A 27,863-nucleotide genomic window follows, 5' to 3' on the forward strand; every position below is an offset into this window, starting at 1 on the left:
AACGTAAAATAATATTTTTTTTATTTCAATGATGTAACATTATATGTATATAGTTCATTCAAAGAATCATTCATTCAAGCAAGATTTTACAAAATTACTTAAAAAACAAATAAACATAATATCAAAACTGAAACTAGGAATATAGTTGATACTTAAAGATATACAGAAAGATCATAATATTATGTAATTAGTGTGAAATCTTATTAACAAAAAATACTTAGAAAATAATTCTTTACATAATTATTATTTCGCCACAATAAAACATTGATAATCACAGAATGATAATAATAAATTTTCTATTAAGAAGCACTCAGATAATATTATAAGTATTTAAAATTACTAGGTATTCATCACTAAGCACTGACGTCCAATGTAGAAAATTTCATCTCCATTGCTTTCCTATCACTTTCTTGCGGCTGGAATATAGAATTAGCACTATTAAATTACACCATAAAATAATAGTTTAAAATTATAAAGACATTCCATTCCATAAATCAGGTTATTCATTTTCTTTTATGCCGAAATGCATGGAATGCCGTGAATCGCTATATGCTGTTTTACCGTTACTCAACTGTTTAACGGATAGTGAAAAAAAGTTTAAAAAAAACACTGTGTGTAAGATGCGCGTAGTACTACCGACAGCTGAAGTTTCACATGAACAACAAACAAAAAGCTATGGTCACCTTGCAAGCGTTTGAAATATTTTGAGAATCAATTAAAGACACAAATACCAATGACTATCCGTATTAAATATGTCTTAATATATTTTCAACAATGTTGACATTTACTTTCGTATACAGAAAACATCTCAGGATCCACTTTGTCTTAATCATCAAAAAAAAAAGATCGCCAACAATTAATTTGATGGCATAACGTTTAACATAAAAATTTTCAGTACAGTTGTAGCGTGAAACGCAGCGTTTTTTATGTGTATTCCTAAACTATTTTATATATTATAGAAAGTAAAATGGTAAACATCAGTGTTTTCTCTAGACTGAGATATTTTGGTATGAATGACCACCTGTAGTAGGTTTTTGTGTAGCTCGTAACTCTATGACATCTCATGTCTATCTATATTACCGCACAAGAATCTCACCATGATATATATCTGCGAAGGTAGATTCCTATCGATGAGTTCTTGTAAGTATTCACTGGTCATTTCCGGTACAAACTGAAGAGGAGTGGTGGGAGAAGTCTCAGCAGGAGAGAGGCGGAATTTCGGCGGATTAACGGCGCCGCATATGAGAGGGTAGAAGTTGAACTTCAACTCTTGGCTGCAGTCTGGTAGTATACTGACTGTGCACTGAAACACCATAAGACAAAATTTAATATTGAAGTATTATGTAGAGAATAATGCCATTGGGCTTGTAAACTAGACTTAAGACTTTCTTTTAGCAGAGCCTATACTGCCCTACTAAGTAAAAAGACAGTATATTTAGAGATAATATCAATGTAATCCAATAATATAAGAGAAAATGTAGTTTAAAACTTGTGTTCTCATTTCACTAAAACCAAAAACACTGTCTTTTTACTAAGCAGGGCAGTATACCACATGAACGTTATTTTAAAAGACTAGAAATGGTTGTTAAGACATTTGCCTGACTCATTGTGTTCTTGTTCTGGATCAAACACACACCGTACAGTATTACCGACTTAAGCCGCGTTGACACGATCCGAGTGTACCCACGTACAACGCAGCTTTACCCTACCAAAGGTGATAGTATACTAAAATACAAAATAGCTACCCGGCAAAACCTTGTAAAAAAAAACCTAATATATACCTGTTTATGCCCGGCAAACATAAACGCATCGCTGGCCTCTACCTTGAGTAGCAAGTTGTGAGGGCATTGGGCCGAGCTGTGCAAGCGAAGGGTAAAGGGTAGAGGGCATCGTAACCAGCCATGCGGAGGGAAGATAGCTTCCACTCTCAACCAGCTATCTGATACACGCGGAGCGTCTAGGTAGAACGTAGTCTGCGACGGTACAGCCAAATCACTGGATTTTCTGTGAAACAATAAAACAAATCATCACGAAATTAAACCAGTGCTGAAATAGACCGCTAATCGAAGTTGGATAGAAAATGAGTTATAACAGCATAGAATATTTAAATATACCCATCACATAAGATGGCAATTCAAATAATGGATCTCATTAGGGATAGTTACCCAAAAGGTTCGGTTTTGTTGACTGCGATTATGAAGACGCCCTTAGAAGTGATAACCGTACATTACCCACCTTCAGTTTGGGCTCACTTGCATCAAAATCTTATTGGCTGAAAAACACTCCATACTAATCAGATTGACACCTCATTGGCTGCATACCATTTAATACCATTACGCCGACCAATGAACGGTAGAGAGTGAGCGGAGTATTTCATATACCGATTTAAGTCCTGAAACATATCGGTACGTCTTCCTCTAAGGTGTATCAGTCACATACCAGGCTGAACCGGAGGCTATTGGGTGGATTGATAGCTTGCCGGTTCTATTGTGACTTTATATTATGTGATTTTGTTTACAAATGTCTTTTTTTCTTTTTAGAATGAATTACAAATGATTAGGTATATTAGTTGTCGAGTCACAAAACCCACTCTGGTGGCCTTCTCTACTTCAGAAAAAACCACAAAAATGAGTTTTCACTTTATACCCACGTAAATATAATTATATAATTTTAATCAGTCAGTCTGCATTTACCACTGTGTGAGTACACATCATAGTGCCTGAAGATGCCGAAAGGCGAAACCTGGGTTGCAAAAAACTACTCAAATGAAAAAGTACAAAACTTAAATGAATTAGAATATATAATTTTTATTTTCTTACTATATTTACTGATAATTATGTACCCCATTTCACCGAGAATTTCATGTAATTAATAATAACGGAGTTTTTAAAATGTCCAGAGCGGGTTTTGCGACTCGACAACTCGTATTATGTGTATTGTATAATGTGAATAATTAGAAAATGGGTAAACTGGGCTTACTGACAGAAATATTGTGTATCACTGATTTAAATCAATACAAAGCATCTCGAATCATTTGTAGATCAAAGCGACATATCGATTGCTTAATCCGCAAACCGGCTATCTCCATTTGGGCAAATTGAGCGGAATCTTTCAATTCGAAAAATAAATTTGAAAAATTATTTTTTTTACTAATAAGCTGCACTATGAATTAATACACTATTTAAGCTTCCCTTTTATATATAAAGTAAATTTATATAAAGAGCGGAGTTGTTCCATTTATGATATTGGAAATTTGGCACCTGTAGTTAGTGAAGAACGATAACACATTTATTTATAGGTTTATGAATTTGAAAATTTGTGCGAGCATAGAAAACATGCTTTCTAACAAAATGCCATCAAAATCTCATTTTTGGTGAAAAGTGCAGTTAGCTGGTTTGCAGATTAAGAAATCGATATTATCTATCAACTTGGCTTGATAATTTATTAATTCAAGGCAGCCGTTGAAGTTGAGATATAAAATGTTACCTTTTCCAATATACGGTGTACGATCCTGAACCTTTCCCATTGTGATCTGCTAAAGAAGTTGCTTTTACGCAGATGGCTTCATTTGCGATCATGTGCTCCTCCACTGTTATACCTTCGAGGCAACTTTTCGCATCTTTATCAACAGCTTCAAAGTTATCGGCCTGGAAAGAAGTAAACTTATATTGATAAGGCCAGGGTCTTCAATTTATATTATAATGAAAATGGCAATGTGCCTGGAAGACCTGTGGTTTCTGTATTCATTTGTTTTTCACACAAGAACTGTTCCTTAATTCTGTTAATTTATATCAATTCAAAACTTATTACAGGATTGTGATCATGGGTGATACGTTTTGTTTTGTTATTTTTCTAGCTAGTCGGGAAGTTAGGTAAAAATCGATTGCAAGATTTGTACCGGACAAAGAATCACCGGACAAATAAGAATACGAACTAAGAAAAACGTTGTAAAATACAGTCACTACTAATAAACTAAATTATGTTTGCACCAAGCGTATTTTACCACGTTTTTATTAGCTCGTATTCTTGTTTGTCCGGTACGAATTTTTTCTTGTTTGTCCAAGATTTGTATTGGACGATTGAAGATTTTTAACTAACTTCCCGACTAGCTAGACATTTGAAACTTTTAGAATATATCAGAACACGACGACAATGCATTCTTTTAATACTTTTAGCCATTTTTAAGCAGAATTGAATTCATTTTCAGTTAATTCTGTTTTGTATGGAAAGTTATTTCAGAAAAAAATCGTAAAAAGTAAAACACTATTATTGGTTGCTAAGGGGGCGCGTGGCTTAAGCGCCGGTCTATAGTGTCGAGGGTCCCGGGTTCGAATCCTGAGTCTGGTAAGTACACAAATTGTTTTTCAATTTGTCTATGAGTCAGAGTATGGACCTAATAGGTTGAGCAAGTGGCTGACATCCATTTCTCGTAAAAATAAAATCTGTAAATACAAACCTCCACTCTGTGGAGGCCCATATGATCCTATTAGGATCGGACATGGTCGAAAGAAAAAAAGAAAAGGGGGTCCTAGGAACTAAATTATTAATATATACGTGTGTACTATGGAAATCAATATGAAATGTCAAAATGACATTTCAGTATTCTATATTTATTCAGTATTTCTATCAAGTACAAAAAAAAGTATTTATTAATACATAGAATTGTCAAGTTTATATGATTCAACAGAAAATTTCAAAACGTGGTATACAAAAAGTTCTTTTTATCTTGTAATAATTATTATCTATTATGGTTTGTTTTAGGGAGGGTTTCATTTAATTTTAAAAACTAACCAACACAATCTGCAATGAGTATTCTTAGTTCAGTGAAAACAAATAAGTATGACTGACAAAGTTTAGTGTGCACTTTTTTTGTCGGATCTCCACAGTCGACCTTCACTCCACTACTTCACCCCAGTGGCTAGGTGACATTGAATATTGCTTAAAGTAAAAACAGTATAACTCGAGACTAGATTAGCTAGATCAGTATTAAAAAGTGAGCAACAACCATACGGAGATAACCAAAATAGCAACTGATAGGATAGATAACAATATACAACTACTCTTCACTCACAATATTAAACACTGTCTTCTCAATCAGAACAGGCCATGGACTGAGGACTTTAATTTGCGGCATAACAATGAACGGATCTTCATAGAAGCACTGCTCCAAATCCTCAAAATGCATCGTGCAGAACTTAGTCGACACCTCAAAAGGCTTTACAACTGTCACTTTAATCGGATACTCCTTAAAACACGCCATTTTCTTATCCGGTGCCAATTCACCGGCCGCGGATTTGTTCTCCATTATTATATTACTGTCGCTGGTCAACTTGTTTGTGGTCATCGTAATGTACGTGATCTTCATTAGGACGGTGGACGATATGGTTTTGTCCGATCGGAGGTAAAAGACTTTCTGGTATTTTGATTCGGTTTTTAAAGTTCCGACGTTTATCAACAGAGGCAGTGGAGACTGTTCACTTGACGGATCGAAACATAATTCAGCTAAAAAAATTAATACAATAAATTAATTGAAAACAGCATTGATACATAATTAGAGTCAAAATAAAATAATAATTGACGGCTTGATGTAAAGTAATAGTTACAGAAATAAATCGGCATATATGCTTGGTTTATTTTTGAACGGATAATAAATCAAATGAGATACGAAAAATAACCGCTTTTATAATTACGTATTATTAACAGAAAACAAGTAAAATATAGTTTTGAATGTTGTATACTTGTTTCCGTCAAAGGAAAATTGAATTGACTACCGATTATCTACACAAATACGAAAGACGAGTAGTATTACAAATGTCTTATTATATTATTCAAACTACTGGAACGAGAATATGCACTGATACATTACATTTGTATTTATTATGTATTATGGCGCATTGGCCAATAGCTGTAATGCCGTAATACTCTTTTTATAAATAAATAAATAAATAAATATCGGCCCAATACTTGCAATTCGAATAGTATTATCTGAATGCTACGAATACTTTATCCACTGTGTGTATTTAAATTATTTAAAATTTATGTTAAACATTACTTAATATATTTATTCAATTTATATAGTGCAGGTTTTATACTTTTATCATTGTATTGTGTAAATTTATAAATAATTCATGAATATGGAAATAAATGGGAAGCAACGTTTCCATGTTAGTTTTTGTTTTGCTATGCATAGTTTTCACAGTTGTTTTACATAATATCAACATTCTATGCATCAGGCCTTTAAATATTTTCTTAACTGTAGAAATGAGAGACAAATAATATTATAAATGGATTCTTACTGTTGGTGTCCACGTTGGATATATCGGCAGTAGTGGCCAAATTGAGAGACAATTGAATATCTTGCGCGTCCGTTGATTCATCATTGGTCAGGTTGATTGTTATTGGAAACCATTCGCCTTGCAGGGCCGGATCCGCCTGTTCGACCACCACTGACATTTTTGATTCTCTGAAATGAGGAAAATCTACATGTAGACTTTCATTAGGCGAACATACAACAAAAAAATTAATACACATTCCATTTAATAACAGTGGTAAACGTGGAATAGCAGATTTTACGGATTCTACGGGACACGTGATAAGTTATCACCTCAATTAATCAACAATTCTGCCCCCACAGACGACACTAAAAACCATGATGCAGAAACACATAAATCCATATCCGTGTATGGCGTGAACAATTTGTTAAGTCTAAAAACATAAATTCTCAGGGCAGCTATTTGTACGCTCGACTTTCTGTGGTAAATGTGGTAAAAATGTTTGTAAATTCTCAACAAACTAACATTTAAAAACATTCCTGATTTACTAGAGAAAGCCAACATTAAAAAATTAAAGCAATAAAAGGAACCTCTGGTCCACTGATTAAGTTAGCCTCAAGTACATAACTTTGCATTGCAGGTTCATCACCAGGGAACTTCACGCTACAGCTTCATTTGCCAATTGGCAGGGCGAACGATGAGTGATAATCAGCCAATAATACTACACTTTGGCATTATTTAGTTAAAAAATCCTGTAAAATTTGTGATTAACCATTGGTGCACCCGGGTAAATAAAAACATTTAAAAAAATTGAAAATAAAAAAATTGCAGCCATTTGGCGTCCGTGAAAATCGGAATGGCAACTGAGCGATGTGAATAATTGTGGAGTTTGCCATGCTTCATGCGTCTGCTAAATAATTTAAAATTTAATAGTACATATAAGGCTCCTTCGATCTATAATACAAATACTTTGGTATGGTTGAATTGTTAGAGCGGTGTTGGCAGCATTGAATGTACTATTTGTAAATAAAAAATATAATGAAAACCTCCCGTTGATGTCATATTTGATGTCATTGTTTATCTTAATAACGATAGTATAAAATACTTCTAGCTTATAAGATTAATGTGAGGCATTTTTTTTTTATCTAATTGGAGCCTTGATAAATATATCTGAGAGTACAATTATAAATCTTTTAACAAACCAATTGTATTACGCAATGACTTGTAACTAATTAATCATTAGCCTTAAAAACTTATCCACAGCTTTACTTCTATACATTAAAGCTTCATCTACATCAGGGGGGGCAAACTTTTTGGATGAAGGGCCAAAATTCAGGAATACAAAATGAACGGTGGGCCGCAAGTAAAATACCATTTTTATATGTAAACTATTTATTAAAAAAAAATGGGTGTGTGTACTAATGTACGCGCGTTAGAAGTTATACTTCTTTGGCTTAACAAAACAAAAACAAAATTTGTGATAAACTAGATTCTTTGACTAGCTCTTAATTATCTTGTTAAATTACACACTCAAGAAAAAGGAACGCTTATTGGAACGCCGTTGGTTTATTTCTATACACTTTAACTTATATTACTAAATTATATAATGGTTTCTCGTTGTTTTTATTTTTAAAGTACCAACTGTCTCTGACGTTTAATAGTTTGTTTACATAAGGAATTGCAAATGGCCGACAATAATAAATTCGCTGCCTAGGCAACGGAACAATTCTAAACTATAATATTATACTGTATAATCGTCACGATTTCAGTATCATACTGTGGCGTAAAGGTAGTGCGTTTGGCTGATAACCGAACAATTGGTGGTTCGAATCCAATCGAGTGCGTTTTTTTCATGTGAAAAAATAAATTATCTGTTACATGTCACACGCCAAAAATACACTCTGATCTGATTTCCCAAACGCGTCTAAAGAAGTATAACTACAAAAAAAACAATCTAATGAGAGGAATGGAACTATTTTATGTCTTTTAATATTTTTTTAAATTCAGGTGTTAATTTTGTAGTTGAGGAAAGAAAAACGATAAAAACGTGAATCTTTTTCAAAAATATAATATTGCCCGCGGGCCGCAGAAATATATGCGGCTGGCCGCGGTTTGCTTGTGCCTGATCTACATGCAGAAGCACTTACTCTAACATCTTTGTATATAATAAATAGACTTGTGAAGAAGTCATGATACGACATGGAAAACAACACGATAAAGAAGAGGGGTAAAGGTATCTCAATACCTCAGAGGTACTCCAATGAGATCCTAGCTACTGTTACTGATAAATTAATAAATATTTGATACCTCGGAATTATCTGAGCTGTGGCTAGTGGTTGAATACTGTCAAAGTCCGGCACCGCCTTTTGTATCGCTCTGTAGTTGAATATCTCCGGGTGTATACCGGTGACTGGCCCCGCAGCCCCCGTGAAGCGTAAAATGGCATGACGCCCTTCCGAATTTCCCAATTGCAGGGAAATTGACGCTATCTGAAGATATTATTGTTAGAATAGATTACGAAATTTAGCCTGAGGGTAATTTATATTTTGAGTACTTAATTCACAACGACAACAATTAATAGTCCACATGCAATTGTCCGAGCATGAATGGAATATTATGTCATATTCATAGATATCTTAAATTGTCAGAAATACAAATATGGAATAATTACAATTGAAACAATATAGAATAAATAAAATTTACTTATACATAATTGTTTAATTCAAAGCAAGAGTAAAATATTGGTCATAATTTGGAACAACCTGAAAAACATACCTATTAGAAAAATTTTAGAAAAGTAATTTTACTGTATGGTACTTGAAGACACATCTATCACAATCCGGGCGATCAGCTTTACCAATTGAGTTGCCTAGTCACATATTCCAAAAATCGAGTTTTGAGATAATCGCAATAAAACCACTAGACCACTGTTTTTTGTGATTAGAAGAAAAGTATTGAACTCCCTTGAATATTAACTTCTTCACCGCGGATCATTTAATTACCACATTTAAATAACATGCTAATTATATCTAATGGCCCCCTAACGAAGACACAACAGGTGTGCCGTCGGCGCTGTAAGGATTAATGAGTGAGTGAGTCGATTTACATTTTTTTTTAATATATATAATACTCCTACGGCTGCAGACATACAGCACATTATAAGAAATAGAGCTCCCTGACTGGTTAGAAAGACATTGGTGACAGAATTCACATTATTCATTGAAAAATGTGAGTTATGACACCAACAGTCAACGATTTTCACTTGATTTAAAATGATTTTTGATAGCTAACTATTTTTCTTTATCTATAAAAATGCATTTAGAATCACTTGGTATATTTAACTAAAAAATGACAAAATGTGAGTTATGACTCTAGGCGACTCAATTATGCTTTTGTTCCAAATTATACATGTTCTCTTAAATCTTGCGTATTATCATTGAATAAAAAGAATTAAAAACATATTGCTCACTTGCAAGTCGCGCCCTACGTCCTGAGGGTCTGGCACAAACTGACAAAGGAACTTCCTGATCTGGCCATCTTCAAAGAGTAGTGTCGGAGACGTAGGTTCTCTCTCGCAAACGGCAAACTCGCAACTATATCGAGGATTGTTGACGCATACACTCAGTCTGTCCAATTGGACATGAGATGGAGCAGAAACTCTGGAATAAAACGAAGTATATAAAGTATATGAAGCTCCTTGTATGATTGAAAAGATTAGATTGCAAGAAATTAAGGAACCGGATATTTCCTAGACTTATAATATGCATTCTGTAATAAGAATTTTGAACGAAATTCTATTTTTGAATCAAATGATTGTACGTGTGGTCGTATTGGTAACAAGTTCATTATTTTCTTCATCTATTGGCAGCCTCGAAAACAAAATGGCGGCGCACATTCTGATTTGAAGCGATGTCGTGTGATGCGATTGACCCCTGAGTGGTGAAAACTGATTAATGTGTCCTGGGCACATACAACGTACCTGACAAACAATTCAATTGTGACTCGGTTATCAACTTGGTATTTGGATTGAGTAAAACGAGCTTTGGCTTCAATGCAGGAGCAGAGTGTGGACATATCTACGCTGATGCTCTTCGGTTCTTTGTTGATGGACTGCTTCCATAGTTCAACAGCGGCAGCCAGGGAACTTTCCGGAACATCCGGGTGAGGTTGTGGAATTTCGCACTGAAATAAAATGAACATAATTCATAATAATCAGCTGATACATTGTTGTTTACTATCCGTTGATATAATATAATCAAATTCTTTAATCCTCACATTTAACACAGTCAAAAGATTGTCCAAAATCATTTTCTTGTTGCCACCATGCACCTCAATATCTTTCCCGAGTGATTCTATCGAGAGTATCACATAATCTTGAATATTGGCGGACAAATAGGCGCAGGCGAGTGCTTTATCGAGAATGCTGGAGACAAAATACCACCACTTCTCTCTTCGGTAGTCGTACAGCATGTGAGTCAGAAGGCTGGAAACAAAATATATAATTTATTATTAAAAGGTTTGATGGATTGGAAGCAAAATTGGGAAGCTGAAAATAATGATAGTACCCAATTAAAACTACTATATTATATGTAGAAAAACTATAGAGTACGTGACTGATACAATGATTTGAAAGCCTTTTTAATAGTGCCCAATGAGAAGCTGCCACCTGGGGGTATGTAGGACTTCACAGTTTGAAGGACAATGAATCCAATACGAACCACAGTTACTAGGACCAAGGACAATATGAAGAAGTGGGGATACTCCGATGATTCTCAAACTATGAATGTGGCACCTATGAAACTGTGGAACATGTAATGGTCTATCCGCTCGTTCTAGCCAGCTGCACCATCGATGATATGTTTGTAGCCAATGACGCGGCCATCAGGCCAAGGCACGGTTGGGATGAGTGATTTGAAAGTATCACCTAATTTGTATTGATTGTAACCAACTGTATAGATCGTAAGATATTGTGTAGGAATGGATGCTAATATAAATTAAACCAATATTTAAATGTGAATTCATCATTTTTCTCATTGCTAATCTATACTAAAAATGTATATAAGTACATATTATATGAACGGTGTCCATCGTGGACTCTTGGCATAATATTCACTTCTGAAGTTATGGATTTGAATCCCCTGTCATATATTTGGATTCAGAGTATGAACCTAATAGGCTGAACAAATTGCTAACAACCGTTTCACTTGTGTCATTCGTAATGGTTGGCTACTATTGCACGCTACATTGGATTGGATAATCAATTTTAAAAAAAGGAACGGATAGTTTCAAATTGGATTTACACACGTTACAATAAATTAGTCACTGCGAATTTATTATTGTTTCATTCTAATAATTATTAATGCACATAACACTTCAATTATTATGAAACTCAATATTTAAACAAGTCTATTTCAAAAATGTTTTTTAAGCTAATACCCAACGTGAAACATTAAAATTATTAAAAAAATCAAATCCGCAGACAAAGTCCGCTTGTCCTCCAAATTTAGTTGCATTGTAATAACTGTGAGAAAAATAAACAACATTTTAAAAAGTCACAAGTGAAGTATAATAGTAAGTCTATAAAAAGTGCTTATGGACATGGTCAATATGACAATTCTATCAAAATTCAAAGAAAACGGAAAAACAGGTAAAATAAATTAATTGTGTTAATACATGATATAAATGTTGACAAGTGAAGCAACTTACGTTAGCGCTTTTCCATAATCGGCACAAGTGTAATATTCATTCGCCATTTGGACTAGAAGATGTCGCCTCATTCTTGGACAGCGATAAGTTTTGAATTGAGCTATAGCGCTTCCCAGGAGACTTATTATGATCATCTAAAATCAAAACAAATTTTTACATTATCGTGTAACCTCTCCTCAAGCCGCATTTAGACCAAACGAGCGAATATTTGTTCTTCCCCCACTCCAGTGAAATTCTCTTGACGTAAATGCTTTATGTGGGGGAAGAACAAACATTCATTCGCTTGGTCTAAATGCGGCTTTACATGTAAGGTGAAAATGTGATGTTGGATCCGACTGTCTCAAGAGAATCTCAACCGGGACCGTCTCTTTTTCAACCATCCAGGTTCCGGTGACTTGAAAGGCCGCTTAATACAATTCAAGCATGTGTGTCTTCTCAGGTCATGTCAGCATTCTATAGGGAGCATTGTCGAAGGGTGGAGATAGGCTGTATCACACTGTGCTAAACTGTAACAGTCATACTTTTCATTGAACTAATTGCAACTAAATTGCAGATGGTATTGATTACTTTTTAGAAATTCAATTAAACCCTGCCCAAATCAAACCATAATAGTTATTAGATAAAAAATATTCTCCTATCTATAAAATATCTAAAATTATGCCATTAAATCATTCATCATTTTAGATATTTTTTTTTCTTTTATAGTGGTAACTGTCAATTCATGGTGGAACTGCATTGTATTATTCGATTAATTATGTGTTTAATTAAATAAAACACAATTTTATAGTACTTATTCCACTTTTTTAAATAAATTTTGGACCGGTTTCGTCTTCCTCAAAGGGACATTGTCAACTATATAATAATCTTAAAACAGGCATTTATCAAACAAAATCATAAATGTAACAAAATAACCTACCAATACATCGCAACGGATGTCCATAATTTAGATATTTCAGGGATAGAAGAATATTTATCTATTATGGTTTCGTTTAGGCATGGCTAAATCGAATTTTAAAAACTATCTGCAATTTGTATTCTTAGTTCAATGAAAACAAATAAGTATGACCGACAAAGTTTAATGTGCACTATTTACGTTATACTATCAGAATGCTGACCTCACCTGAAAAGACGGGCGAGAGGGACTCTAGTGGACAATGCTCGTGTCATTAATTAATGTGTTGATAATCTCTACGAAATAAAAGAACTTCTATGATATTTGAATCATGTTTCAAAAAATCAATATTATTTTATAAATTACGTTTGGTATCTGGTTTACAAACCACTCAACGATACAAAATGTGACTCCATTGAGGAGCTCAGGTATATTTAAAATTGAACGTTCACTACAGGAGAAATACTATGTATAAACCAATTCTAACCGAATGATTCACGTGATGGAGTTCTATGTACTGCAATCCGGTGATGGCGTCCTGCTCTCTCTGAGGGTCCGGAGGATCAGCACTAAGTTTACCAGGTCTCCACACTCGTTGCCCATAAAATTCGATTGTTCCTAAACAAACAAATACCATTAGTATTAATAATTAAATAAAACACAATATTTAATTCCACTTTTTTAATATTATTCTGGACCGCTTCAAAAAAAATACAATTATACAATCACATTGTGTACCTAATGTTGGTCTTGGGCACTGCAAACATGTCTACAGATAGAAAATTTCTACATTTAATGTAAACATGTCGTCGCCCTAGTATTGGTTTGTCTAAAGCGACAATATGTTCAGGAGACGAAAAACAAAATTCATTACCTTATACATATTTCAATGCTTGAAGATCTTTCGGTACAAGTCGGTTATGGGGAACACATTTTGAAAATAGCCGATATACTGGATTATTTGTTAGGTTGGGTTAGGTTAAGTTAGGTTTTCATTCTTGAATTCATGAATTTTGCCAAAATCGGCAATGACAATTAGCGCGGTTCCCGCCTGGCTTCCCCATAACCAACTTGTGCCAATCTTTCATATTTATTTATTTGACATATTGAGAGATACATTATATTAGAATATATTAAAAGAGTAATCCAGTGATAATTATTACTCATTTAATTAAGAAGGATTTGTATTCATTTAACAGCAGATACTGCACTTTAGCAGCAATCGCTTCGAATTCTCACAAAATTAACTGGCAAACCAATACTGAATGATTCTTTTGTACCGTGGTTTCTTGGACATTTTTGAAAAAATATTTTTATTTCTAATGAAAAATATAATATTTTTTTAACAATTTCGATGCGTTCATATAAAAGAAAATGAACTGCATTAAAAAGTCAATTTCGCCAAAAATGGAGCTTTACAAAACCAATACTAGGGCGACGATGTGTCTGGAATACATTTCATGCATCGAATTGAATATGCCATTTTCATTTAATTTTGACAAATTCGGACGAAAATTGAGGGAAATAAAAATCTAAAACCGAGAATTAAATGTACTGAAATGAAACAGGACTGCAGAAACTACACGCAAATACCAGAAAAACATGAAATCCGGGCACATAAAATCGAGGTCCCATTGTATATATCTCAGCTTCAATAAAACTGACAAATACTTTTAATCCCAACCAACGAATTCACAGTTAACATAATTGACACGGTGATCCATAAGTTAGATACTTTTTGTTTATGTTTATGTTTCCATAAGTTTAAAAATCTATTTCACCTTGTAACGGATCAGGCTGAGGATACGCAGTGGACGCATGGCATAAGGATTGGCAGGCCTGCCTTCGGAGTGTAGCACAATGCGCCGCCTGCTGGTAATAAAAACCAGGATGCTGCGTTTGAATCGCGGGCAACCCTGACCTGATGGCTTCATCGAATAATTCACCAAAGACACTATACCTGTAATTGAAAAGGTAAATTCATCATTTTTTCTTTTAAGAGCTCTATATAAATTAGTGAAAAGTTCTTATGAGACATCCCACATATGATTATCAATAATGATTTCAGCAAATTTAACAACACTGATTACTTATTTAATGTATATTTTGTAAGGAGCGATGTCATATGATAAAGTACTGATAGTTTTATTATAAATATTTGAGAAAACTGTTACTTGAAAAAGAAAACATGTCAATGAATATACCTACTAGTATTATTACGAATATAATAATAAACATAACATTAAAAGGACGCATGTTGAATTTTTATGACATATTATATTTCGTTTTGCTCGCGTCATTTGCACAATCCGCGCATCACCTAGTCACGATTTTTTTAGACCATGCCTCAACTGAAGGCCTTAAGTCTTGCAACACTGGCAAAAAAAAATGTTATTTAAAATTTATGCAAGATTAGATATTATTAAAATATAATATGATGGATTTATAGCAGGGGGGGCAAACTTTTCGGATGAAGGGCCAAATTCAGGAATTTAAAATGAGCGGCGGGCCACAAGTAAAATACCATTTTTATATGTACACTATTTATTATCATGAAAAAAAAAAATATTACAAAAAAAACAATCTAATGAGAGGAATGGAACTGTTTTACGTTTTTTAACAATTTTTTTAAATTCAGGTGTTAATTTTGTAGTTGAGAAAGGCGTTAAAAGATAAAAACGTGAATCTTTTTCAAAAATATAATATTGCTCGCGGGTTGCAGAAAAATACGCGGCGGGCCGTAGTTTGGCTGTGCCTGATTAAAAGTGCAAAGAATTAAAAAATTAATTAAACAGAAGGAGCCTAAAGTTGTGATTATATTATGCTGCACGTCGCGTACTATCAAGTCACATCACAGATTGTGTGCTTTGATGTGCCATAATTTGATTGTCAATCTTCGGTAGAAGACGGCATCAATCAAACTAATAAAGATCAGGTGAGCTTGGGACACGATTTATATACTCAATAAAGTCTAAAACAAAATATCAAATAACATACTGCCTAGCCATCCACGCATGGTGTTCGAACTTCAGCTCTGGCAGTCCGACCCTGATTCGGTAGCGCTCCACGTGGGCTCTCAACTGAGCGATGGCGTCTCGAGGAAGACTCAGGTTGAACAGCAGCCGACACAATTTGTAATTGATGTATCCAGCGACAGTCTTCACTTCGAGGGCATTCGTATCCACAACACGGACCTCCAAAAGGTTATTATACGCATGAAGATAATGCCTAAAAATATATACAATTTAATACAGGATTTTAAAAGTTAAATACTTATGCAGATAAGTCACAATTTCAGCTTCAAACTGATGTATAAGAAATCTTCGAGAAGACGTAAAAAATAAGAATAGAAAACTGTCTGCAAATAGAAACCGTAACAACACAGGCAAAACATAAAATAATAAATAATTTCATGTACCCACACCTAATTGGAAAAATGGGCAGTGCAGACATGTCTATAATAAGAAATGCTTATGTGCATCTGCACCTTAAGGGCGACCCACATTGAGGTGGATGTCGCAGACTATCACGTGAACTCACGGCAATAAAAATGTCTATGGTATCTTCATTTTGCAGAATATTTTGAACGTGCACCATCTCGTAAATTCACTGAATAATGACACTGATGAAGAGTGCCTACTATAATGTATGAGTAATTTGAATTATTATTAATTATTCATGCTAATTTCATTTAAAAATTGTGTGCGTACGTCAAAATACATGCGGCATGACATTCATAGATAATAGAACACAACCTGCAGACCATAGATAATAGACAACATTCTCATAGAAAATACATAGTGCCAACTGCTAAAAACAAAAAAGAACGTCAGTTTGACAGTTTGATCTGACAGACAAAAAGTGACGGCATGTGGAATATGATAAAAACGTTCAATTGTCGTTCATTGAATCATCCAGGTGCCGATGCAGTGAAGTTCAACGTGAAGTGCCATCATTGTTGTTTTAGTGATTACGGCAGATTTTTCCAACTGACAATGTTCGTTTAAAGGTTCAAAATGTGCTACGGGATGGGAGCATTAGTCTGATAAGATTTTAAACACCAAGAACTATGACATTACACACTTTTTTTCCCGTAGCGGCAGCCACAGCAGGCGACAAGCACCTTGGCATGCACCTCAATGTGGGTGGCGTTTTAACATCAAAATCAATGATTGCCTTGCACTTAATTGAGTGTGTTAAAATAAACTTAATTTAATAAATTAAATTTTAATTTAAATTTAAATTAAAATTTAAAATTTAATAAAATAAAATAAATTAAATTTGGAATATTTCTGTGCAATATTAATTGAAGATCTTGGCATAAAAACAGCAAATGTCACAAAACACTTTTTTTTCAGGAGAGGGTAAAAACATAATATCTTGGTTATCAAAAGAAATTTTATTAATTTGACAATGAGAAATTATAGAGAAACCGTATATGCACTATATGAATGTAAAAAAAATATTAAATGTATTTCAGTTAAATAGATATTTAAAAAAGAATGAGTGTGACATTTGCTGTTTTTACACAATTTTTGGACATTTGTTGTTTTTATTGCAAAATTGAAAAGATCGAAATGTAAATAGTATGACTAAAACTATAATTTTATTAAATAAAATAAAGAATATATATTTCTGTTATTTTTTGATCATAATACAACTTTTAATAAGGTTTGGACATATTATTTACCTATTAACAAACGACTTCAATGTTTCTAAAAAATCAAGAATTAAATATTTGAAAAAATGTTTTAATCATGTGCGGGTTAATACTGATTAGCTTCATATTATTATTATTGATTTAATTTAATAAAACACATTTTTTTAGTATCTACTTATTCCACTTTTAATAAATAAATCTGTACCGGTTTCGTCCGCCTCTGTTTTTCTGCCAACTGTTTTCAACAGTTGAAAATGTCCCTATAAGGTGGACGAAACCTATCCAGATTTATTTATTAAAAGTGGAACAAGTACTAAAAAAATGTGTTTTAATAAATTAAATCATTAACTCAATGGATTTCTACCATGAATTGATAGTTAACATGAAAAAAGAAAACCGATGAGCCTCGTCTGACACCTTCACTATCAGCAAATTAAACGTTACATTTATTGGGTTTTGTAAATATTTAGCTAATTTTAAAATATTTTTTTATTAAGCTACTTTCAATGGAACTAATCCACCATATGTTGTTTTAAATGCAATCGTGACTTGCATTTGATTTTTATTCACTACATTGAATCAATCCCACAGCTTAGAGAGAAACTGAAATGTTCGCAAAGCACTTCTCCCTTACTAGCCTGGTCTATTTTGTACATTATAACTAGCCTACAAATTTTTACAGAAAAATGTCAAAGTTTTAACCTATATTTCATATTAAAAAAAAATTTTCTCCGGTCTCTTTAGATTTTATAATGAAGGGCCCAGAATTTTCCTTATTGCATCAAACTGAATAATAATGAAAGTCACCGTTATTTGGTAAAAACGTTGCATAGTTTTGTTAATTTTTCTCTTTCGAGACGTTTCAGATGTCTTGCTAGGAATATTCATGATAAAATATAAAAACAATCATTAGAAAACGTTATAAAAAGCAATAATTAAACGAATCAAGGATAATTTGACAGCTCAGACACTAAATTGTATGGAATGTATACTAACATTACTAACGCCGCCTGGTGATAAAAGTGTAGAACTACTGGACCTTTGCTGTTTTCACACAAAAATGCCTGGACTATTGCGGTTTTTAGAAAAGTGGCATATTTTCGAGAGCAGATTTGAGGGACTTATAATTTTTTTTAAAAATGTATCTTTGCACAGTTGTATGTAATCATACACAGGGAATATAGAAATGCAATAAAATGAAAATGGAAAAAAGTGGACATTTGATGTTTTTATGCCAAGATCTTCAATTATAAGTAATGTATTTCAACTAAATATGTAATTAGATATTCTTACTTATGAGCAGTACTGTTGTCCTGTTTCAATTCGTTGATAAAACCCATTTTGAACTGATGTCGTACAAAGAGATATTGGTGTGTGGTTTTGTTGAGATGGTCTCGGTGCGATTTGATGTTTCTGGCCTCATGGTGATAATAGTTCTGGGCAAGATCGTAGAATGCATTCTCTAATCGGATAGCGTAGCCTGAAAAGGAGATAATTATTATGATTCAACGAGTTTTAAAACCATCGTATACCTAGATAATTTTACATTTTACTAGAATCAGAAGTACCCAATAGGTTTTTTTCTTATGTCAAAATGATCTGTAGTCTTTGGGTGTTCCTTTTTCAGTATTCAAAATCTCAATGAAACGAAAGTAACTATAGATTATAAAATACACTACTGCAATAAGTGCAATTCTAAAGGACACATACCTACATACCATAGAAAAGGATTGAAAGCACATGAAAGCGAACCATACACAGTCCCAGACTTAGGTTAAGATCTTAACCCTTTACTGTATAGTGTCGCACATTTGCGACATTTCAAACTATTTCGATATAGCCAATGCCATCTGTGTAAATTATCAAATAATATCCTTTTTCGATGCCTAGAAAACTGTTTTACCATAAACATCCTACTTTACCGATTTTTTTTGGACATTTCAAAAAATAAAGCATTTCTGTATTATAGTCTCTGAATTTCTGCTTTGACAGTTGACGAATTCGTATGTACGTGAAAATCCGCATTTGTAAATAAATAAAAAAAAATGTACAGAAGATTGAAATTGGATGAATAAAAATATCTACACATCAATTAAGGTGTGTCATTAGTTTTTTATAATTGTTTTCATTTGGTTTTGTATTTTGTCATATTGAAATGTAAGATTTCCTAATGTCGTAAATCTGCGACATCACGCAGTTACATAAATTTTTTTATTATTTTTCCTTCATTCACACTGCTAGAAAATTGTGCTATCACGGCAGTTTAGAAAACGTTAAACGGGGTTTAGACCGTGAAACTGTTTCGGTATCGGCCTGGCGCGCCGAAATGTAAAAAAGTATATTTTTACTAATATTACATTGTATGGACCGGAGGGCCCATTAGGTTAAATATCTACAGCCTCAGGTCACGTGATAGTATGACACTGGTTTTCTACAGTGTACAGGGTTTTTTACAATACGTGTGGAATCGTAACTATGTGTTGTTTGTGTGAAATGTACCAAATTAGTTGAAGCCTTTGTTGGATTGTGTTGGTGACGTTGGTGTAATAGCTGCATATGTATTACTGGCAATATGTCATGTTCGTCTAGTTAAGCAAGCCGGCAATTAATTTATAATACATACATACAGACAGATGTGATTGGAAGATTATAATATAATTTTTGTAGAATATAAAATAATGAAGTTATTATTTGAATACAATAGGCGATTAAAAATTATTTTTCTTATGAATGTAGACTTTAAATAACTGCCTAGTATGGAGTCTGCGCCACTGGAGTAGGTATAACATTATATGCAACACTAATTGTTCATTATGCAGCTCATGGAAACATGAAACTAGTCAATGCTTCTTGGATAAGCACATAAATCAATGCGAAATTTCGAAAGTTTCTTTAGCTGGCCAGATATGAAAATTCATATTCAAAGCACAATCCTCACCCATCAAATGATCGTCATGAGGCAGGACAAATAATGATTTTGACTGAATCTCGCACGCCGCACATAAAGCCTGAGCTCTCTCTGCTCCCAGAACATCTTCTGACGGAGGAAGGGGTGCATTCGTCTGAACGATGACCACAACTAGTCGTGGAGAATGACCCTCAGTGGCAGCCCTGTCAATAAGAAAATTGATTCAGTATATTTGTTTTGATTTATGTATAACGCATGAGAGAAAACATATGTAAATGTGTAGGAGAGAATGAGACAGGGAAAGACGTATTAAAAGGTGAAATAAAACATACACGTATACAGGCATATTCTAAATTTGAAAAATAATCTGACATGCAAATGAAGGAATCGAAGGAGTCGAATTATGTTGCAGAACTAAACCACATCCAATAATGTTGACATGTGGCACTACCACCTGGTATATTTTTTTGTAGTAAGAAATAATATTGTTACCAGATAAATAAATTTATTTAGTCCCCAATTGTTTATAATGATGAATATAAAGAAAATATTAAACACTTAATTGATGTGTTATGAACATGATTCAGATGGATAACTTCATTATTGTAAATGGTGAACACAGAACAGATTAATAAATATAATTCCGATAAATATATTCCGGGCTATATCCCAAAACACTACATTTTGACGCAGGGTTTTGAATGTGTGAGTGTCCTTCGCAAAATGAACCGCACATTATAGACGGCAATAGTGTGTTGCAACCTTCAAATACACCAATATTAAATGAGCGTCAGTGCGTAAAACAAGAGCAGTTGTCAGAATGAAATACAGACGTATTCTTTATACGTGTTTAAGTTTATCCCATATTCTTCCACACTCGAGATCGGTTGCCTGTTTCTCCACACCCGTTAGGTATTTCAGTTCCCATTATAGCTGAGTTCCCTGGTGGTGAATATTGATCAAACCTCCTGATTATGAACACAAAATGGACCGACGGGTGGAATATACTAATACAGTCGAACTCGGTTATTACGATCTCGGACATAGCGAGATCTCGGATGTAATGAGGAAACATTCGTTGACATTTTGGTTTATGATTTTCTCTATACGTTTATTCACTGTTATAACGAGCAACTTATCGGATATACTGAGCTAAAATACTGTTAATGTGTCGATCATTCAAAAACATTTCGACCCTAAGCAATAAAATTCGATCGGACAGGATGACGCCGGGGTCGGATTACATTTATGACACTAGCTAAGTGTCTAAGTACCTACCTAATTGGTGTTTTCACCGACAATAATGAAAAAGCATCCACGCATATGGTTGAAAAATCCAAGGTTTGTGAAGTCTGTAGGTACCTACCAGCGTTCATTACAATAAACAACTTTTTTTGTAGTTTATGAATGCCATGCTTGTTTCGGGGATTTTTACGATGGTTTTCAGATTTTTCATTCATTTAAAAATACATATTGTCTGATATAACGAGTAACGCTTATAATGAGCAAATTCAGTCGGTCCCATCTTCCTCCTAATAACCAAGTTCGACTGTACATTTATTTTTGGTACAAGTCGGTTATGTGGAATACAGCGGCAAACACATTTTGAAAATACCCGATATACTGGATTATTCGTTAGTTTAGGTTAGGTTAGGTTAGTAACACCTCCGAAAGCACGAAGACGGGTTTGTAGCTTTTCTCGGTTGACGAACCTCGTCTTCTTCGGCTAGCTCAGTTATGTGCGTCCAGAGTGGTGTTGAAATTGTTAGTCTTCCTTTGTATTATTTTATTGACGTTTATTTGCGTTTATAGTTTTTTTTTTTAAAGTTAGAATTGTTTTAAGATATTCTTTCGTAATTAAATTTTTAAGTGAGTCGCTCAGAGCCTTTCAGTTATCAAGTCTCATGCTAACTGCCTCGCTACCGGGGGTTCCCTTTCAAAATCCCTCGAACCCACGCTGACCCATGAAAGAACTCCCGTGATTGGCCAAATCCGATCGGATGATCTTTTGATTTGGCGAATCACGAGGTAGACCTCAGCGCCGGTGCGCGACGAGTTCAGCATTGCGCAATGCGCGGCCGAATTAAAATATTTCTGTACACTAGAGGATGAACCACGGAAGTCCAATTTTTACCGTTTCTGAGTTAAATATGCAGAAAATTTTCTTTTATTTCATTACACAAATGAATGAAACACTGAAGTCCATAAGTAGTAAATTAACCGATATAGCTAATTAAAAAATCACTGAAGTCCAATTCACTTTAGTGCATAAACAACGGGTGTCCTTTTTACGATGTTTATGCTCTATGAAAAATGTTAATAAACCATTATAATAATTCCATAAACACGGAAGTCCAACAAACGTTAGGTAGGTACGTATTATTTATACTATAATTTTCGTTTTTCTTTGTAAAAATCCACACGCGTAGTCGGATTTCGACAAAGTTTGGACAGTAGACGGGGGCTGACGAGCCGGAGTGCGTGGTTGTGGTCTCAAATTTCAGATTTAACCCGTTGCAACCCGGGGACAGTTTTACGGTTTTCGCGGAAAAAAAATCGCCGCATACAAGGTCTTGAAACGCGGAAGTTAATGCTGCAACCCCCATTTTTTATTGAAAATGTCGCTAGAATGTGTACATTTAAAAAATATTGGCATTTATTTCAGCTTGATCGGAGGTCAAATGGCAAAGTTAGATTAGAAAAACTAATAACCGCCAGGTTGGCGCGGGCGACGTGTTACGCGTAGATCGGAATGCTTCACTCACGGACAATAATTGTGTGTAGTGGCATCAGAGCCGGAGTGCGTGGTTGGAGTCCCGAATTTCAGTTTTAACCCGTTGCACCCCTGGGATGCATCAGAGCCGGAGTGCGTGGTCGGGGTCTCGAATTTCAGTTTTAACCCGTTGCACCCCGGGGACAGTTTTATAATAATAAACAGAATTCGTACTACTTTTTTAGATATTTAAATGCAATAAATGTACAAAAAAATAAGAATCTAAAATATTATATTTTTTTACTTTTTTAAATTCAATTCCTTGCACTCTACGTAACTCCCGGGCAGCGCCGGGTGATGCAGCTAGTTATACATAAACAAGTATTACAAAAATGTTTGATTTATTCTCCAAAGAATATGAATGAACCTAAAATTGTGGCTCTATCGCCATATACCTATTCAAAATGGATTTTCAATTAAATAAAATAAAAATTTAATTCGGGTTGATTTGCCAAGCAATGATACCTGTGACGCCTGCGATAGCCCTAAGATGAGTCTTAAAGATGTCAATATTTCTTTTGAAGAAAAAGAAATTCAAAGACACCTTTTGGAAGACCACATACAGGAAGCAGCTGCAATTAAATAAAATTACCGGTATGAAAGTAATAATGGTTGACTTTGAGAAGTGTTTACCTACTCCATATAGTTTCCATCTGAGAAAATTGTGGACTCTGAATTTTACAATTTACGATGATGCAAGTGGTGAGTGAGACACAACACTGATGTGGATGAAATAATAAGTGGAAGGGGTGGCAATAAGATCGGCTGCTGCTTGATGAAATGGGCATCTAGCAATGTTTTAGCAAATATTGAAGAGCTGACGATTTGGTATGATAATGAATTGTCCTGGCCAAAATAGGAATATCATGATTGTTTTTTCATATACCTGGTTTCTGAAAACCATTCCTACGCTGAAAATCATAAATTACAAATTCATATTACGAGGCCATACACACATGGAGATAGACACTGACCACTCTATAACAGAACGTCAAAAAAGATGCTGAACGGTATGCAGATTGTTACTCCATGGGATTGGGTTCAGTTTGTAGGGACATGTAAAAAAAACAAGCCTTTTAAAGTTATTAACATGATATAAACATGATAAAAATGATATAAACAATTATTGCTCTTTGTATGCATCATCTTCAGCTCCTTTTGTGGCTCGAAAAAAGAATATTGATGGCACACCTTTTTTTTCTTTTTTATTTATATCTTAAGATGGCGCTGGTTATCTAAGTTATAAGGCGAAGTTCTCCGATGAAGATTTCCAAACTGTGGACCTCCGACCTTCTCGCTCGCCGTAAAACGCCGCAAACTTTTTAAAAGCTGACAAATTTTCCCCCGTAGATACCAAGTCGCAATGGCCGACCGGTCCAACTGAGGGTCAAACCGTCTTGAAAAGCTCTTCCCTTTCAACCGACATAATATGGGGACACTCCCAGAGGATGTGATCGGCATCCTGCAATTCGGCACATAAGCAAGTCGGAGATTCTATTAGGCCAAGAGCTTCGAGGCAAAACCACCGTGTCCGGTTAAGATCTGCAAACTATGAAACGATGGATATCTCCAGAATTTCAAGAATTTTATGATAGAATTCAATATAATTCCTCATCAGCTGATGTCCCGGAAAATGACCAGGAATAATTCTCATTGCGTTGATTTTTTTCTACAGCAATAATAAATTTCAAATAATCTTGTACTCATATAAATTAAAAAATATATAATTACTTTTCATATTTAGACTTACTGAAATATTTTGTGTATTTATAATAAAATAATTATTAATAATATGATGCACAGGAAATAAAAATAATTTATTCCTACCTATATGGACTTCCGTGTATTATCTATAGGTGAAGTATTGCTTAGTGGTACTTCTACATTATATGTTAGAACATAAAACACGGAAGTCCATTAATTTATTAATTCTAAATAATTTGGTATTTCTATCTATACTATGGTCAAAAATAAATTTAATTATGAATAATACCGTTTACAGGCCCTAATTACTATAGTTCTTTAAAAAGTTATAGAGTTTCAAACATTTAACCTACACTAAAATCACTCTCCTGAACAAAAGTCCAAACGTGACTTCCGTGGTTCATCCTCTAACGCAGGGGTTCCCAACCCCAACGATTCGTATGTGCCCGCCACTATTCGACAGAGACAGAATTTTCACGCTAGCCTGACACACCCAGAAAACCCGCAGTGAACGAACGCCATAAACTGAGCCGATGAACGCCGAAGCACGTGACAGTAGTCATGTGCTCCTACCGTCCCGATTGCTTCGGCGATCATCGGCTCAGTTCGGGTTTTCGGCGTGTACAAGGAGTGATGTGCAAATAGCATTCCCCGCCTGGAACCGCGTTGTTGTCATTGTGATTGCGATTGCTGCCCCGTTCGGGTCGCGAGAGTTAGCTAGGAGACATCTTCGTCTGACGAAACACGAATTAGGAGTTTTGATATTCCTTCTATATATTTCTAAAATGAGTGGACCGAGTAAAAGACAACGAACCTATAATTTTAACATTGACTGGGAGGAATCATATTATTGTTTCTTTAATGTGAAAAATAAATGCGTCTGTTTGTTTTGTGGTAGTAGTATTGCAGTGCGGAAAAAACATAATGTTGAACGACACTTTCAGACAATTCATGCCACTTTTGATGTGAATTATCCACTTAAATCTGAAGTAAGAAAGAAAAAAATATGTCAACTAAAATCAAGTCTAACTGCACAACAGACTGTTTTCACTAGACATGTGGAAAATTTTGGAATACAGTGGACAGAGAAAAGTTCCCATTTTTGAAAAAAGCGGCATATAAAATTGAGTCATTTTTCGGTTCGACATATTTATGCGAATCATTGTTTTCAAACATGAACTTAATAAAATCAAGATATAGATCTCGACTCACCGATGAGCATCTTTATGATTGTTTGCTAACAAGATTATCGTCATACTCTCCTAATTATGAGGCACTGGCCAATGATATGCAATGCCAAAGATCACATTGACATATTGATATTCTATTTTTTTTATAAAATGTTTTCTTTGTATTTGTGTTTTTTGTTTACTTTGTTTACATTTTGTAAATACATTTCTCTGTGTGTATGCAATTTGAATAATAGTTTTATTATTTTGAAACATTTTTGTTTATTATTTATTAATAAATTATGAATATAAGAAAATAAATTATGGGAAAATGAGAAGTTATGGAAGGAGTTTGTCGATTAAAAATAGGTGGTGCCCGCCAAACTATCAATATTTTAGAATGTGCTCTAGAGTACAAAAAGGTTGGGAACCCCTGCTCTAACGTATTGATTTGAATTCACAATTATACACTCTATAATAAATTATACTCTTAATAACAATTTCTTTTCTACATACATCTCTATTACGCAACACGATCCGTTCATCTCTCACATACTTTATTAGATACTAGGTACATGTTTATAATTAATTTCTTTATTAAAACTTATACCTAAACATTTTATTTATTACACTAATACCTATTTTATATAAAACAAATTTGTGATCTTCTTAAACTATCGATTGCAAACATCGTCTTTCATACTATATTATTACCTTTAGGCGTTTTATTGTTCATTTTCGCCCAGCATGTTACTTTCACATACCAGACGAAGGACTTTACCTAAGAATAAATCATTAAGCAGTTGAGCAAGGAATCAGATTAGGTGTTTTATTAAGCCGTTCTAGAGGTCAGGGTTACGTTTCGGCATATGATTACTAAATGATTAATTTACACCGGGAGAAGCCCGCCTGTAACAGGGACGTGTCATTATGTTAGGTTAACCTAACAAATAATCCGGTATACCGGCTATTTTCAAAATGTGTTTGCCGCTGTATTCCACATAACCGACTTGTACCTTATTTTTTTGCAATACCAAAATTACAATACACTCTCTTCTGTGGCTGTCGCATGTCGGTATTGCCTTCCGGTCGCAAACATCGAACAGCTTGCTTTAAAATGGGCACACTTTTTGAGGTAATTCAAATATAATTGTACAAGGAAGATTTTACTTCATTACCTCATTGACTGGACTCTGGAAGCGCACTCAATGATTTTTTCGTTCCATTGCGGATCATTCCAATCCATATCATAGTAAACAACGATCACAGCGGGAATCAAGTTGAGATGTTTATTCAACCAATTCTTCTTCAAGATGCCTTTAGGAATATACCATTCGTACGAATTCCTCTTCGGCTTAATGATGGGGAACTCGTGAGCGTTAGACAAAAGTTTGAAATGGATGGGGGCCCGGTCAGGGCGGCGGTTGTTGCCGAAGGCATCCCAAATGGATTTGTGGATTGCGTTGTTGACGGTGTCTAACCCCGTGATGCCGACCAATGCCAACGGTTTGGCGACCAGATCTGATGGCAGCTCCGTGCCATCGATCGGTTGCGTCGACATCTCAAGGAATAAATTAATTGAATGTCTTCAAAATAAACTATTGGCGGGCGTATACGTCATTTTCAGATAATATGATTTGACATTTGATAGAAACGTCAAAGTTACTCGACTAGGGTGTTGTTATATACATAACACTAATAATTATTCATATAAAATTGCGATACAAAAAAAAATATAAATAATCGATAGTAAAGAAATTGCAAATTGCTTATATTTTC

General features: G+C 34.4%; 1 protein-coding gene across 1 annotated transcript; it reads right to left on the reverse strand.

Moving 5' to 3' along the window:
• Positions 1 to 27,773, reverse strand: gry (trafficking protein particle complex subunit 11 gry). The gene is made up of 17 exons (XM_085957376.1): positions 27,263 to 27,773; positions 20,469 to 20,641; positions 18,824 to 19,010; positions 15,868 to 16,098; positions 14,652 to 14,830; positions 13,358 to 13,488; positions 11,979 to 12,112; positions 10,548 to 10,755; positions 10,252 to 10,454; positions 9,742 to 9,931; positions 8,580 to 8,761; positions 6,297 to 6,463; positions 5,072 to 5,502; positions 3,487 to 3,647; positions 1,782 to 2,004; positions 1,097 to 1,303; positions 1 to 416 (listed from the first exon to the last, which is right to left on the reverse strand). The coding sequence occupies exons 1-17, from the start codon at positions 27,643 to 27,645 to the stop codon at positions 354 to 356; spliced, it is 3,453 nt and encodes a 1,150-aa protein (XP_085813502.1). The 5' UTR covers positions 27,646 to 27,773; the 3' UTR covers positions 1 to 353.
• Positions 27,774 to 27,863: the final 90 nt, after the last annotated feature.

Source organism: Rhyacophila brunnea, unplaced genomic scaffold (genome assembly GCF_057557595.1).
Source record: "Rhyacophila brunnea isolate RB1 unplaced genomic scaffold, BYU_Rbru_1.0 scaffold_7, whole genome shotgun sequence".
NCBI lineage: Eukaryota > Metazoa > Arthropoda > Insecta > Trichoptera > Rhyacophilidae > Rhyacophila > Rhyacophila brunnea.